The sequence below is a fragment of the Dendrobates tinctorius genome, unplaced genomic scaffold, assembly GCF_039654945.1.
Source record: "Dendrobates tinctorius isolate UK_male_01 unplaced genomic scaffold, ASM3965494v1 ptg000020l, whole genome shotgun sequence".
NCBI lineage: Eukaryota > Metazoa > Chordata > Amphibia > Anura > Dendrobatidae > Dendrobates > Dendrobates tinctorius.
Genome location: NW_027361688.1, coordinates 1,827,227 through 1,843,886, shown reverse-complemented (window position 1 = coordinate 1,843,886; position 16,660 = coordinate 1,827,227). Strand labels below are relative to the sequence as shown.

The 16,660-nt window shown below is 50.1% G+C and overlaps 1 protein-coding gene across 2 annotated transcripts in view; it reads right to left on the bottom strand.

Annotated features, from left to right (window-relative positions):
- Nucleotides 1-16,660, bottom strand: part of ITPR2 (inositol 1,4,5-trisphosphate receptor type 2) — a 285,461-nt gene that overhangs the window by 212,290 nt on the left and 56,511 nt on the right. For both annotated transcript variants that reach the window (XM_073567437.1, XM_073567438.1), the window contains exons 4-9: nucleotides 12,427-12,513; nucleotides 12,058-12,216; nucleotides 7,184-7,282; nucleotides 7,011-7,094; nucleotides 6,269-6,415; nucleotides 4,022-4,117 (exon numbers count right to left, since the gene is read on the bottom strand). In XM_073567437.1, the coding sequence (XP_073423538.1) occupies nucleotides 4,022-4,117; nucleotides 6,269-6,415; nucleotides 7,011-7,094; nucleotides 7,184-7,282; nucleotides 12,058-12,216; nucleotides 12,427-12,513 (672 nt within the window). The remainder of the gene's footprint in view (nucleotides 1-4,021; nucleotides 4,118-6,268; nucleotides 6,416-7,010; nucleotides 7,095-7,183; nucleotides 7,283-12,057; nucleotides 12,217-12,426; nucleotides 12,514-16,660) is intronic.

Below are 16,660 nucleotides of genomic sequence, written 5' to 3'. Positions count from 1 at the left end.
GCCCAGGATGCCGGATCAGGACGTCGCAGTATCTAGTAAACACCAGAGGAGCCCAGGATGCCGGATCAGGATGTCGCAGGATCTAGTAAACACCAGAGAAGTCCAGATGCCGGATCAGGACGTTGCAGGATCTAGTAAACGCCAGAGGCGCCGAGGATTCTGGATCATGACGTCGCAGGATCTAGTAAACACCAGAGGAGCCCAGGATGCCGGATTAGGACGTCGCAGGATCTAGTAAACACCAGAGAAGTCCAGATGCCAGCTCAGGACGTTGCAGGATCTAGTAAACGCCAGGGGCGCCGAGGATTCTGGATCATGACGTCGCAGGATCTAGTAAACGCCAGGGGCGCCGAGGATTCTGGATCATGACGTCGCAGGATCTAGTAAACAACAGAGGAGCCCAGGATGCCGGATTAGGACGTCGCAGGATCTAGTCAACGCCAGAGGAGCCCAGGATGCCAGATCAGGACGTGGCAGGATCTAGTAAACGCCAGAGGAGCCCAGGATGCCGGATCAGGACGTCGCAGGATCAAGTAAATGCCAGAGAAGCCCAGGATGCCGGATCATGACGTCGCAGGATCTAGTAAATGCCAGAGAAGCACAAGAGGAGCCAAGGATGCCGGATCAGGATGTTGCAGGATCTAGTAAACACCAGAGGAGCCCAGGATGCCGGATAAGGATGTTGCAGGATCTAGTAAACACCAGAGGAGTCCAGGATGCCGGATCATGACGTCGAAGGATCTAGTAAACACCAGAGGAGCCCAGGATGCCGGATCAGGATGTTGCAGGATCTAGTAAACACCAGAGGAGTCCAGGATGCCAGATCATGACATTTCAGGATCTAGTAAACACCAGAGGAGCCCAGGATGCCGGATCAGGAAGTCGCAGGATCTAGTAAATGCCAGAGGCGCCCAGGATTCCGGATCATGACGTCGCAGGATCTTGTGAATTCCAGAGGCCCCCAGGATGCCGGATCATGACGTCGCAGGATCTAGTAAACACCAGAGGAGTCCAGCATGCCGGATCAGGACGTCGCAGGATCTAGTAAACACCAGAGGAGTCCAGGATGCCGGATCATGACATTTCAGGATCTAGTAAACACCAGAGGAGCCCAGGATGCCGGATCAGGACGTCGCAGGATCTAGTAAATGCCAGAGGAGCCCAGGATGCCGGATCATGACGTTTCAGGATCTAGTAAACACCAGAGGAGTCCAGGATGTTGGATGAGGACGTTGCAGGATCTAGTAAATGCCAGAGGAGCCCAGGATGCCGGATCAGGACGTCGCAGGATCTAGTAAATGCCAGAGGAGCCCAGGATGCCGGATCATGACATTGCAGGATCTAGTAAACACCAGAGGAGCCCAGGATGCCGGATCAGGACGTCGCAGGATCTAGTAAATGCCAGAGGAGCCCAGGATGCCGGAGCAGGACGTCGCAGGATCTAGTAAACACCAGAGGAGCCCAGGATGCCGGACCAGGACGTCGCAGGATCTAGTAACACCAGAGGAGTCCAGGATTCCGGATCAGGACGTCGCAGGATCTAGTAAACACCAGAGGAGTCCAGGATGCTGGATCATGACGTCGCAGGATCTAGTAAACACCAGAGGAGCCAAGGATGCCATGGAGGACATTGTACCAGGGATCCACACAGATTTTTGATGCAGTATAATATAATAACTGTCGGCACAGGCCAGAGATTTGCGTTTTTTGGTCATAGAGAAAAGATCGAAAGCGACAAAGAAAAGTCCTGTGCTGCCCCCGATAACTAGACCTCACCGCCTCATTTCATCCTGGAAGGCGACATCTCATAACTACAGCCCATGCCTCAGATGATACATACATGATCACTGCGGAGTTCTACCGCAACTATCTCATCAGGATCCCATAATGGATTAGTTTTTCATAACTGTAAACCCCTGTGATCTACATTGCAGGATATTCTTATCCCCTGCTATACCGCCCTCTCACCACTAGGTGGCGGTACAATGCTTACAAAAGGTCAGAACCGCACAGAAGAAACTCTTCTTGTGATCCTGTGATCGCCAAATGTAAGGAGAACCTGGTGAAGTCCAGATATTAATGAAGATGCGCCTGGGACGGTACGTGGCTCTACAGATGTCGTGAAATGACAGCTCTGACAGCCGAGTTGGGAGTAGTAACAAGTTGAGCAGAAATTCAACTCAGGACATAAATACCAACCACAAAGGATGGAGTGCAGGCAAGTAATCGGGGGTAACAAATAGCAGTGTCAATGACGATGCACCCATATCAGAGCCCCTACAGCCTCCCATACCAGAGCCCCTACAGCCCCCCCCTACCAGAGCCCCTACAGCCTCCCCTACCAGAGCCCCTACAGCCTCCCCTACCAGAGCCCCTACAGCCCCCCCTACCAGAGCCCCTACAGCCTCCCCTACCAGAGCCCCTACAGCCTCCCATACCAGAGCCCCTACAGCCTCCCATACCAGAGCCCCTACAGCCTCCCATACCAGAGCCCCTACAGCCTCCCATACCAGAGCCCCTACAGCCTCCCATACCAGAGCCCCTACAGCCTCCCATACCAGAGCCCCTACAGCCTCCCATACCAGAGCCCCTACAGCCTCCCATACCAGAGCCCCTACAGCCTCCCATACCAGAGCCCCTACAGCCTCCCATACCAGAGCCCCTACAGCCCCCATACCAGAGCACCTACAGCCTCCCATACCAGAGCCCCTACAGCCCCCATACCAGAGCCCCTACAGCCTCCCATACCAGAGCCCCTACAGCCTCCCATACCAGAGCCCCTACAGCCTCCCATACCAGAGCCCCTACAGCCTCCCATACCAGAGCCCCTACAGCCTCCCATACCAGAGCCCCTACAGCCTCCCATACCAGAGCCCCTACAGCCCCCATACCAGAGCCCCTACAGCCTCCCATACCAGAGCCCCTACAGCCTCCCATACCAGAGCCCCTACAGCCCCCATACCAGAGCCCCTACAGCCTCCCATACCAGAGCCCCTACAGCCTCCCATACCAGAGCCCCTACAGCCCCCATACCAGAGCCCCTACAGCCTCCCATACCAGAGCCCCTACAGCCTCCCATACCAGAGCCCCTACAGCCCCCATACCAGAGCCCCTACAGCCTCCCATACCAGAGCCCCCTACAACCCCCATTACAGAGCCAGCGACAGTGCCCCTAAATCAGAGCCCTTACAGCCCCCCATGACATATGGATGAGTGAATGCGGCATAAGTCCTGAAACCTCTCGGACCCCCATAATCACTACATGAGGTCACGTATGTCCAGTGTGAGACCCTCCAGAGACATTTACACCCACCAGTGACGTATACCCGCCACTCCTCTTATAACGTTCCCGCACTATTATAAGTTGCCGTAATTTGGGTTACTGGCCCTTTAAGAAGACGAAACAAACCCGCCCCCGTGACCAGGAGAGCGAGGCCCAGCAGCCGCCTCTGGCCTTGGTCCAGTGCAGTCAGCGCTCGGCCGGCGAGCCGAGGTAACGCACCGCTGTGACATTGAAAAACTTTCCACACTTCTCCTGGAGCGAGAGAGGAACAGGCGGCCCCTCATACGGTCCAGTAATCATCTGCCCACTGCGGCGAGACGGCGCCGAACACAGAGATGTATCTGCGGCCTCCTCTATACAGACCCCAAACAAAATATATAGAAAAGCCGGAGAGAAGAGAAAGACGACGAAAACCGCCTCCCAATATCTCACTGCTAGGCCGAGAGATGAAGGATTGAAGGTCCAGGCCGGAAGCCTGAGGCTGCACTACTGAGAAACATGGCAGGTGCCGTCACCAAACACCTCAAAGTCCCCAAGATGGCACCAAGATCCCCCCATATAAATATCCATGTGAGGGTCTCTTCACACATTGTCATCAGAATGTGTCAGTGGTGCAGCCTCAGGGACTGACCCTCAGGAGGACGGATCTCAGCCCACAGGAGAGATATTGGAAACGGATTTCACGTTTTGAATGTAAAAAAAGATGTTCCCAAAGGCCTCAGCACGAGCGACTCTCACCTCTGCCGCAAGGTAGTTTCCAGTTGCCAGGTGCTTAAATCGAAATAAGCTGTTCCACTGACCGGCTCCTCCCCGACACGGGTCATGGTGCACAACCTGAGGAAAAGGAAAAAAGACAACACATGTACTGTCAGTGCTATACTCCAGAGCTGCACTCACTATTCTGCTGGTGCAGTCACTGTGCACATACATTACATTACTGATCCTGAGTTACATCCTGTATTACCCCAGAGCTGCACTCACTATTCTGCGGGTGCAGTCACTGTGTACATACATTACATTACTGATCCTGAGTTACCTCCTGTATTATACTCCAGAGCTGCACTCACTATTCTGATGGTGCAGTCACTGTGTACATACATTACATTACTGATCCTGAGTTACCTCCTGTATTATACCCCAGAGCTGCACTCACTATTCTGCTGGTGCAGTCACTGTGTACATACATTACATTACTGATCCTGAGTTACATCCTGTGTTATACCCCAGAGCTGCACTCACTATTCTGCTGGTGCAGTCACTGTGTACATACATTACATTACTGATCCTGACTTAAATCCTGTATTATACTCCAGAGCTGCACTCACTATTCTGCTGGTGCAGTCACTGTGTACATACATTACATTACTGATCCTGAGTTACCTCCTGTATTATACTCCAGAACTGCACTCACTATTCTGCTGGTGCAGTCACTGTGTACATACATTACATTACTGATCCTGGGTTACATCCTGTATTATACCCCAGAGCTGCACTCACTATTCTGCTGGTGCAGTCACTGTGTACACACATTACATTACTGATCCTGAGTTACATCCTGTGTTATACCCCAGAGCTGCACTCACTATTCTGCTGGTGCAGTCACTGTGTACATACATTACATTACTGATCCTGAGTTACATCCTGTATTATACTCCGGAGCTGCACTCACTATTCTGCTGGTGCAGTCACTGTGTACATACATTACATTACTGATCCTGAGTTACATCCTGTATTATACTCCAGAGCTGCACTCACTATTCTGCTGGTGCAGTCACTGTGTACATACATTACATTACTGATCCTGAGTTACATCCTGTATTATACTCCAGAGCTGCACTCACTATTCTGCTGGTGCAGTCACTGTGTATATACATTACATTACTGATCCTGAGTTACATCCTGTATTATACCCCAGAGCTGCACTCACTATTCTGCTGGTGCAGTCACTGTGTACATACATTACATTACTGATCCTGAGTTACATCCTGTATTATACCTCAGAGCTGCACTCACTATTCTGCTGGTGCAGTCACTGTGTACATACATTACATTACTGATCCTGAGTTACATCCTGTATTATACTCCAGAGCTGCACTCACTATTCTGCTGGTGCAGTCACTGTGTACATACATTACATTACTGATCCTGAGTTACATCCTGTATTATACTCCAGAGCTGCACTCACTATTCTGCTGGTGCACTCACTGTGTACATACATTACATTACTGATCCTGAGTTACATCCCGTATTATACCCCAGAGCTGCACTCACTATTCTGCTGGTGCACTCACTGTGTACATACATTACATTACTGATCCTGAGTTACCTCCTGTATTATACCCGAGAGCTGCACTCACTATTCTGCTGGTGCAGTCACTGTGTACGTACATTACATTACTGATCCTGAGTTACATCCTGTATTATACTCCAGAGCTGCACTCACTATTCTGCTGGTACAGTCACTGTACACATACATTACATTACTGATCCTGAGTTACATCCTGTATTATACCCCAGAGCTGCACTCACTATTCTGTTGGTGCAGTCACTGTGTACATACATTACATTACTGATCCTGGGTTACATCCTGTATTGTACCCCAGAGCTGCACTCACTCTTCTGCTGGTGCAGTCACTGTGTACATACATTACATTACTGATCCTGAGTTACATCCTGTATTATACCCCAGAGCTGCACTCACTATTCTGCTGGTGCAGTCACTGTGTACATACATTACTGATCCTGGGTTACATGCTGTATTATACTCCAGAGCTGCACTCACTATTCTGCTGGTGCAGTCACTGTGTACATACATTACATTACTGATCCTGAGTTACCTCCTGTATTATACTCCAGAGCTGCACTCACTATTCTGCTGGTGCAGTCACTGTGTACATACATTACATTACTGATCCTGAGTTACATCCTTTATTATACCCCAGAGCTGCACTCGCTGTTCTGCGCGCTGACACATCTTACAATCACCTCTATTTCCCATAAGGCTTTGGAGCTGGTGGCGGACGTGGCTGACTGGCGCAGTGTCGTCCTCAGGAAGATGTGCTGCTTCTTCTCGTACTCATCACAAGTCAGGAACTTCTCCTGTTCTGCATGGAACAATCTGACCACATCGCCCTGCGGGGAAAATCGGCCAAAGGGACCTCAATGGTGAACCCCGGTGACAATAAACCACCATCTTACACCCTGAAACACCAAGGTAATAAAACCTACTTTTACTCTAGACCACCAGAGAAAATAATAACCACTCCAACACCATCGACCATCAATTATTAACCCCTTCGTTTACCCTAGACCATCAGGCAATAATATAATAACCCCTCTTACATTGTAGACTACAAATTATTACCACTCTAATGTACTAGACCCCAAAGAGTTATCCTTTTTTCTTTACCCCACACCATCAGGGAATATAATAGGAACCCCTAAATTCCCTATTCTACAACTTATTACCCTACTCTTTTATCCTAGACCCTGGGAATAAAATACTGTCCCATCTAATACCCTAGACCACCAGGAATAAACCCCCTATTCCACCTCAGGCATAAGAATGAACATTATAGACCTTTACAACCTTAGACTACAAATGAGGGAGCATTTACCCCTGGACCACCAGGGAATCAAATCTAAAATGTTATTTACTCTCACTACTAAGGATTGTGGCAAAACACTAGACCACCAGGGCAAGTGAAAACTTGGCTCCGATACTCACTCCCTTCAGAACGTCGTCTCTGTAGTCACTGTACTTCATAAACAGCGCAACTTTCCAGCTTGTGTTACAATTAACAGCGTTTACCTGAAGCATAAGGAGAAAAAGGGAGCACGTAGTCATCCCGTGCTATACATTCTGGATGCCACGTCTCTGGAAAGTCTGGGATAAGTTACCTCTTTGCATCCAGGATTATCCAGAAGTTCTATATTACTGGCATGAAGAGGCTGCCCAGCATTAACTGGCATCAGGACCACCTTGTCTCCCACCACAACCTGAGAATCAGAGATCAAAGCTGTTAACATTGAAGGCCGGAGTCATGACAACCATTATTAAAGTTCATCCAGGACGAAACTCCAAGTACCTCAAGGGTGAGGAGACCTTTTCAATTATATATCATCAAAACCCATCCTGGATGAACCCTCAAGTGCATAAACAATGAGATGACCACACACACCACACATCTTCAAAACCCATCCTGGATGAACCCTCAAGTGCATAAACAATGAGATGACCACTCAGACCACACATCATCAAAACCCATCCTGGACGAACCCCCAAGCGCCTAAACAATGAGATGACCACTCAGACTACACATCATTAGCCTTCATCCCGGACGAACCCCCAAGTGCCTAAACAATGAGATGACCACTCAGGCCACACATCATCAAAACCCATCATGGACAAACCCTTAAGAGCCTAAACAATGAGATGACCACTCAGACCACATATCTTCAAAACCCATCCTGGAGAAACCCTCAAGAGCCTAAACAATGAGATGACCACTCAGACCACACATCATCAGCCTTCATCCCGGACGAACCCTCAAGAGCCTAAACAATGAGATAAGCACTCAGACCACACATCTTCAAAACCCACCCTGGACAAGCCCTCAAGAGCCTAAACAATGAGATGACCACTCAGACCACACAAAATCCATCATGGATGAACCCCCAAGTGCCTACACAATGAGATGACCACTCAGACCACACATCATCAACCTTCATCCCGGACGAACCTCCAAGTGCCTAAACAATGAGATGACCACTCAGACCACACATCATCAACCTTCATCCCTGACAAACCTCCAAGTGCTTAACCAATGCAATGACCCCTCAGACCACACATAATCAACGTTTGCCCAGGATGAACCTCCAAGTTCTTCAAGGATGAGCAGTCTTCTTCAATTACATACCATCAAAGTTCATCCTGGATGAACCGCCAAGTTCATAAACAATGAGATGACCCCCTCAGATCACACATCATCCACCTTCACCCTGGAGGAAGCTCCAAGTCCCTCAAGGGTGAGGAGGCCTCTTCAATTTCCTATCTAAGTTCATCCCAGACGAACCCTCAATTACCTAAGCAATGAAATGACCCCTCAGACCAACCATCACCAATGCAATTACATATCATTAATGTTCATCCTGAACGAACCCCCAAGTGCCTTAACAATTAGATGACCCTAAGACCACAAATAATTTATGTTCATACTGGATGAACTCCCAAGTGCATCAAGGGTGAAAAGTCCTCTTGAATTACATATCTAAGTTCCCTTGATGAATCCCCAAGTGCCTAAAGGGTGAGGAGTGCCGAAACAAAGAGATTACACTTCGGACCACACATAAACAACATTTGACCCAGATATACCGCCAATTGCCTCAAAGGTGAAAAGCTCTCTTGAATTACATGTCATCAATGTTCGTCATGGATGAGCCCCCCTTCACACCTTGTCCCAAGTGCCTCGAGGGTGAGGTCTTCTTCAATTACATATCATCAAAGTTCATTCTGGACGAACCGCCAAGTGCCTAAACAATGAGATGACCCATCAGTATAATCAACGCTCGTCCTGGATGAACCTGAAAGTGTCTAAACAATGAGATGACCCTCAGAACACACATTATTAATGTTTAACCCAGACGAGCCCCCAAGTGCCACAAGGGTGAGAAGACCTCTTCAATTACTTATAATCCAAGTAGATCCCGGATGAACCCCCGAGTGTCTAAACAATGAGAGTTGAACTCTCAGACCACACATCATCAACCTTCATCCCGGGTGTAAACCCAAATGCCTAAAGAGTGAGGAGACCTCTTCAATTACATATCAAAGTTCATCCCAGAAGAGCACTCAAATGTCTAAACAATGAGATGACCCTCAGAACACACATTATTAACTTTCCACTCTAACAAGCCCCCCCCCCCCCCCCCAAGTACAGAAAGGGTGAGTAGACTTCTTCAATTACATATCATCAAAATCCATCTTGGATGAACCCTCAAGTGTCTAAACAATGAGATGACCCCTGAAACCACACATCATCAACCTTCATCCCAGACGAGCCCCCAAGTGCTAAAACAAGGAGATGGCCCCTGAGACCACACATCATGAACCTTCATCCCAGACAAGCCCTCAATTGCCTAAACATGGAGATGATCCCTCAGATCACATATCAGCAGGCTTCATTCTGGATGAGTCCCCAAGTGTCTAAACAAGGAGATGACCCCTGAGACCACACATTAACAACAATCATCCCGGACAAGCCCCCAAGTGCCTAAACAAGGAGATGACCCCTGAGACCACGCATCATTTACCTTCATCCCAGACGAACCCCCAAGTGCCTAAACAAGGTGATTACCCGTGAGATAACACATCAGCAGGCTTCATACTGGACGAGTCCCCAAGTGCCTAAACAAGGAGCTCACCCCTGAGACCACAGATCATGAACCTTTCTGCATCCCACACTGGCTGCCAAGTGCCTAAACAAGGAGATGACCCCTGAGACCACACATTAACAACCATCATTCCGGACAAGCCCCCAAATGCCTAAACAAGGAAATGACCCGAGACCACACATCATGAACCTTCATCCCAGACGAACCCCCAAGTGCCTTAACAAGGTGAAGACCGCTGACATCACACATCAGAAGGCTTCATCCTGGACGAGTCCCCAAGTGCCTAAACAAGGAGATAACCCCTGAGACCACACATCATGAACCTTCCTTCATCCCAGACAAGCCCCCAAGTTCCTAAACAAGGAGATGACCCCTGAGACCACAGAACAACAACCATCATCCCGGACAAGCCCCCAAGTGCCTAAACAAGATGACCCCTGAGACCACACATTATGAACCTTCATGCTGGACGAGCCCCAAAGTGCCTAAACAAGGAGATGACCACTGAGACCACACATCATGAACCATTATCCCGGACGAGCCCCGAAGTGCCTAAACAAGGAGATGACCACTGAGACCATGGATCGTGAATCTTCATCCCAGACGAACCCCCAAGTGCCTAAACAAGGTGATGACCCCTGAGATCACATATCAGCAGGCTTCATCCTGGACGAGTCTCCAATTGCGTAAACAAGTAGATGACCCCTGAGACTACACATCATGAATCTTCATCCCGGACGAGCCCCCAAGTGCCTAAACAAGGAGATGACCCCTGAGACCACACATCATGAACCTTCATCCCAGACAAGCCCCCAAGTGCCTAAACAAGGAGATGCCCCCTGAGACCACACATTAACAACCATCATCCCAGACAAGCCCCCAAGTGCCTAAACAAGGAGATGACCCCTGAGACCACACATCATGAACTTTCATCCCAGACGAACCCCCAAGTGCCTTAACAAGGTGATGACCCCTGAGATCACACATCAGCAGGTTTCATCCTGGACGAGTCCCCAAGTCCCTAAACATGGAGATAACCCCTGAGACCACACATAATGAACCTTCCTTCATCCCAGACAAGCCCCCAAGTTCCTAAACAAGGAGATGACCCATGAGACCACACATCATGAACTTTCATCCCAGACGAACCCCCAAGTGCCTTAACAAGGTGATGACCCCTGAGATCACACATCAGCAGGCTTCATCCTGGACGAGTCCCCAAGTCCCTAAACATGGAGATAACCCCTGAGACCACACATAATGAACCTTCCTTCATCCCAGACAAGCCCCCAAGTTCCTAAACAAGGAGATGACCCATGAGACCACAGATCAACAACCATCATCCCGGACAAGCCCCCAAGTGCCTAAACAAGATGACCCCTGAGACCACACATCATGAACCTTCATCCTGGACGAGCCCCGAAGAGCTTAAACAAGGAGATGACCCCTGAGACCACACATCATGAACCATCATCCCGGACGAGCCCCGAAGTGCCTAAACAAGGAGATGACCACTGAGACCATGGATCGTGAACCTTCATCCCAGACGAACCCCCAAGTGCCTAAACAAGGTGATGACCACTGAGATCACATATCAGCAGGCTTCATCCTGGACGAGTCCCCAAGTGCGTAAACAATAATATGACCCCTGAGACCACACATCATGAATCTTCATCCCGGACGAGCCCCTAAGTGCCTAAACAAGGAGATGACCCCTGAGACCACACATCATGAACCATCATCCCGGACGAGCCCCGAAGTGCCTAAACAAGGAGATGACCACTGAGACCATGGATCGTGAACCTTCATCCCAGACGAACCCCCAAGTGCCTAAACAAGGTGATGACCACTGAGATCACATATCAGCAGGCTTCATCCTGGACGAGTCCCCAAGTGCGTAAACAATGATATGACCCCTGAGACCACACATCATGAATCTTCATCCCGGACGAGCCCCTAAGTGCCTAAACAAGGAGATGACCCCTGAGACCACACATCATGAACCTTCATCCCAGACAATCCCCCAAGTACCTAAACAAGGTGATGACCCCTGAGATCACATATCAGCAGGCTTCATCCTGGATGAGTCCCCTAGTGTCTAAACAAGGAGATCACCCCTGAGACCACACATCATGAACCTCCTTCATCCCAGACAAGCCCCCAAGTGCCTAAACAAGGAGATGACCCCCGAGACCACACATCATGAACCTTCATCCTGGACAAGTCCCGAAGTGCCTAAACAAGGAGATGACCCCTGAGACCACACATCATGAACCATCATCCCGGACAAGCCCCCAAGTGCCTAAACAAGGAGATGACCCCCGAGACCACGCATCATCGACCTTCATCCCGGACGAGCCCCCAAGTGCCTATGATCTCACGTTGTCTCCCTCGCTTCGGAGCTTCCAGAAGGGCTGAATATAGAACCAGGAGCCCTCGTTCCCGGCAGCATCGAGGGAGACGCGCATGGCGTTCTTCTCCAGTAGGGCCGGCAACCGCTTGTTAACGGTGAGGTATTTGTTACTTTTGATGTGGAGTAACTGTCACAGAAAAAGTTATTAAAAAGTATTACAACACGAAAGCATTATAATGGCGGCATCTATCACGTCGTGTGCGGTGAGTTTCTGTGATGTACCGGACCTTACAGTAGGTGGTAGAGGTGTAGCTCAGCACCGGTGCGGTATGTTCTGTAAAGGAGTGAGGAGTCATACTACGCACTGTAGCGCCATATGGCGGTATATGGATCGCACCTGGATGACGTTGCTGTATTTGACAATTTCTCCCAGGAGTTTTCTGTTCTCCGACTCATTCTGTTTCTGCTCCAGTTCGGCAGCGTGCTGCGGGGACACAAGAAATCCGAGTCACTACCTCCGACAGCGGGTATGAATGGGTGAGTATTTCATCTTACTCTACTCCTGAAATACTCTGTGCTGCGGAGGAGTCCTGAATCCTTCTACTATTTGACTCTCAGACTGTTACGTCCCAAAATATCAGCACGCTGATACTTTGATGGCAGTGACCTGGCATCTTGATTGCTTGCCAGGTACAGCGCCACCGTTTGGGTTGTGGTTGTGCTTGGTATTGCAAGACTGCATTTTCATTCAGCTAATCAATGGGGGTGTCCCTAACCAGACCACCGCTAATTAGGTATCGTAAAGGCAGGCCATCAATATCACAATCATAGAAAACCCACAGAAAAAAAGACAATGAACCCCCCACTCTAGTGGCAGCGTGGAAAATGTCACAACTCCCACATGATAAGGTCATGAACTATGGACCAAGTTTCACAATGAGCATGTATTGTTACACCTCCCGGAGCAGAGATCCTAAACTGCTGCACATCGTCCCCAAGTGCCAAAAGTAGAAATCACAGAAACCTGGTACATACAGGAGAAAACACGGGGTCCTAGTGCCTACAGGAGGAAACACGGGGTCCTAGTGCCTACAGGAGGAAACACGGGGTCCTAGTGCCTACAGGAGGAAACACGGGGTCCTAGTGCCTACAGGAGGAAACACGGGGTCCTAGTGCCTACAGGAGGAAACACGGGGTCCTAGTGCCTACAGGAGGAAACACGGGGTCCTAGTGCCTACAGGAGGAAACACGGGGTCCTAGTGCCTACAGGAGGAAACACGGGGTCCTAGTGCCTACAGGAGGAAACACGGGGTCCTAGTGCCTACAGGAGGAAACACGGGGTCCTAGTGCCTACAGGAGGAAACACGGGGTCCTAGTGCCTACAGGAGGAAACACGGGGTCCTAGTGCCTACAGGAGGAAACACGGGGTCCTAGTGCCTACAGGAGGAAACACGGGGTCCTAGTGCCTACAGGAGGAAACACGGGGTCCTAGTGCCTACAGGAGGAAACACGGGGTCCTAGTGCCTACAGGAGGAAACACGGGGTCCTAGTGCCTACAGGAGGAAACACGGGGTCCTAGTGCCTACAGGAGGAAACACGGGGTCCTAGTGCCTACAGGAGGAAACACGGGGTCCTAGTGCCTACAGGAGGAAACACGGGGTCCTAGTGCCTACAGGAGGAAACACAGGGTCCTAGTGCCTACAGGAGGAAACACAGGGTCCTAGTGCCTACAGGAGGAAACACAGGGTCCTAGTGCCTACAGGAGGAAACACAGGGTCCTAGTGCATACAAGAGGAAACACAAGGTCCTAGTGCCTACAGGAGGAAACACAGGGTCCTACTTCCTTATAGGAGGAAACACAGGGTCCTAGTGCCTACAAGAGGAAACACGGGGTCCTAGTGCCTACAGGAGGAAACACAAGGTCCTAGTGCCTACAGGGGGAAACACGGGGTCCTAGTGCCTACAGGAGGAAACACAGGGTCCTAGTGCCTACAGGAGGAAACACAGGGTCCTAGTGCCTACAGGAGGAAACACAGGGTCCTAGTGCCTACAGGAGGAAACACAGGGTCCTAGTGCCTACAGGAGGAAACACAGGGTCCTAGTGCCTACAGGAGGAAACACAGGGTCCTAGTGCCTACAGGAGGAAACACAGGGTCCTAGTGCCTACAGGAGGAAACACGGGGTCCTAGTGCCTACAGGAAGAAACACAAGGTCCTAGTGCCTACAGGAGGAAACACGGGGTCCTAGTGCCTACAGGAAGAAACACGGGGTCCTAGTGCCTACAGGAGGAAACACGGGCTCCTAGTGCCTACAGGAGGAAACACAGGGTCCTAGTGCCTACAGGAAGAAACACAGGGTCCTAGTGCCTACAGGATGAAACACAGGGTCCTAGTGCCTACAGGAGGAAACACAGGGTCCTAGTGCCTACAGGAGGAAACACGGGGTCCTAGTGCCTACAGGAGGAAACACGGGGTCCTAGTGCCTACAGGAGGAAAAACAGGGTCCTAGTGCCTACAGGAGGAAACACAGGGTCCTAGTGCCTACAGGAGGAAACACAGGGTCCTAGTGCCTACAGGAGGAAACACAGGGTCCTAGTGCCTACAGGAGGAAACACAGGGTCCTAGTGCCTACAGGAGGAAACACAGGGTCCTAGTGCCTACAGGAGGAAACACAGGGTCCTAGTGCCTACAGGAGGAAACACGGGGTCCTAGTGCCTACAGGAGGAAACACGGGGTCCTAGTGCCTACAGGAGGAAACACGGGGTCCTAGTGCCTACAGGAGGAAACACAGGGTCCTAGTGCCTACAGGAGGAAACACGGGGTCTTGACACTTATGTTGTCACCACATAACGAGTGACGGGAGGGAAATATAACTCTATAGAGCGCGGTCTCCAAACATGTGGCTGTCAGTCTATGCTGGGAGTTGTAGTTTCAAAACAGCTTTAGAGCAGTTTGACCCTGACGCTTCCATTATACCTCGTCTGTCGATGCCTCCCCATTTCTAGATCTCCGCTTGCTGTCAGTGATTGGGGTCATTCTTTACATCCAGATGCCGATACAGCTGGGAGTTTGTTACAATGTATCAGCATTCGATCTGTGACACTCTGGAGAGTAAATAGTAGCAAGACCCCCAGGATATCTCTCCCCAGTCCCAGAATGTGGATGAGAACGTTCCCATTCAATGAAAGCAAGCACAGATTGTGAAAATGGTGAAGGAATTTCCAATATTTATACAAAACTGAAGAACCCCTTTAAGGGCGGCCATATTGGTAGTCACCCAAATCTGACTGTACAGAAGCGTCTGACCTGCATTTACTTCTGATTTCAGTGTAAAGCGGCCGCTCGACTCTCTAACCCCCTGGGGACAGGGTGGGGCGTCTCGCACCGCTCCTTGCTCTCCTCTCCAGGACGCTGGGTGCGGCCCCAATTCTGCAGGTTAGGAACAGTCAAAAGCAGGAAAGCCGGAACCGGGGGTACGACAAGGGGTCCGGCACTGATGGTGAAGCAGGCGTGTAAAGGAACAGCTCTGCTGCAGGAGGGGAGGCAGCGTCTGAGCATATTCCAGCGACCCTAAAGGGGCGCAAGGGTCCTAAAGGGGAGCCAAGGGTCCTAACGTGGCGCTGAGGGTCCCATAAAAGCAGAAAGGGTCCTAAAGATGAGCTAAGGGTCTTAAAGGGGAGCAAAAAGTTCTAAAAGGGCACAAAGGGTACCAAAGGGGTATCAAGAGCCCTAAAGAGGTGCCAAGTGTCTTAAAGGGGTCTAAACGGTCCTAAAGGGACAACAAGGTTTCTAAACGGGAGCAAATAGTCCTAAAGAGGCACCAAGAGGCCAAAATGAAGCAAAGGGTTCTAAAGGTGAGCAAAGTTTCCTAAAGGGGATCAAAGGTTCCTAAAGGGGAACCAAGGATCCTAAAGGGGCACCAAGGATCCTAAAGTAGCACCAAGGGCCCTAAAGGGGTGCCAACGGCCCTAAAGACTCATAAGGGGTCCTAAATAGGAACCAAGGGCCCTAAAGAGTCATAATGGATCCTAAATAGGAACCAAGGGTCCTAAGGGGGCAACAAGGTTCTAAAAGGGGAGCAAAGGGTCCTAAACGGGAGTCAAGGGTTTTAAAAGTGAGCAAAGGGTCCTAAAGGGGTGTTAAAGATCATAAAGGGTCAACAAGAGTCCTAAAGGGGTGCCAAGGTTCCTAGATGGGCAGAAAGAGGCAACAAGGGTCCTAAAAGGGCAATAAGATCCTAAAGAAGAGCCAAGGATCCTAAAGTGGCACCACGGGTCTTAAAGGGGTGCTGCTGTGACTTTGGAGCCCATCTGTTTACCACTGGGGTCTACAGGTGATATATTATCCAGCTCTGGGAAGCTGAGATATGAGGAGCTGTTTGCACTGGCCCTTTAAATCTGCAGGCGCGTTCATTCCCACCATATGTGACCTCCAGGTGGCCAGCGCTGCCTCAATCCCCGATTTACTCATAGGACCATCTGATGAACACTCCCATCCCTCGGTTACTCCTCCTGGCAATACATAACCATACTGACAAGTGGGTGTGGCCATTCCCCTGTGTCACTACCGATTTTGCCCCGTCCGCTTCTCACCTTGATTCATTCATTTCCAGGAGGAACAAGGGAGGGTTTG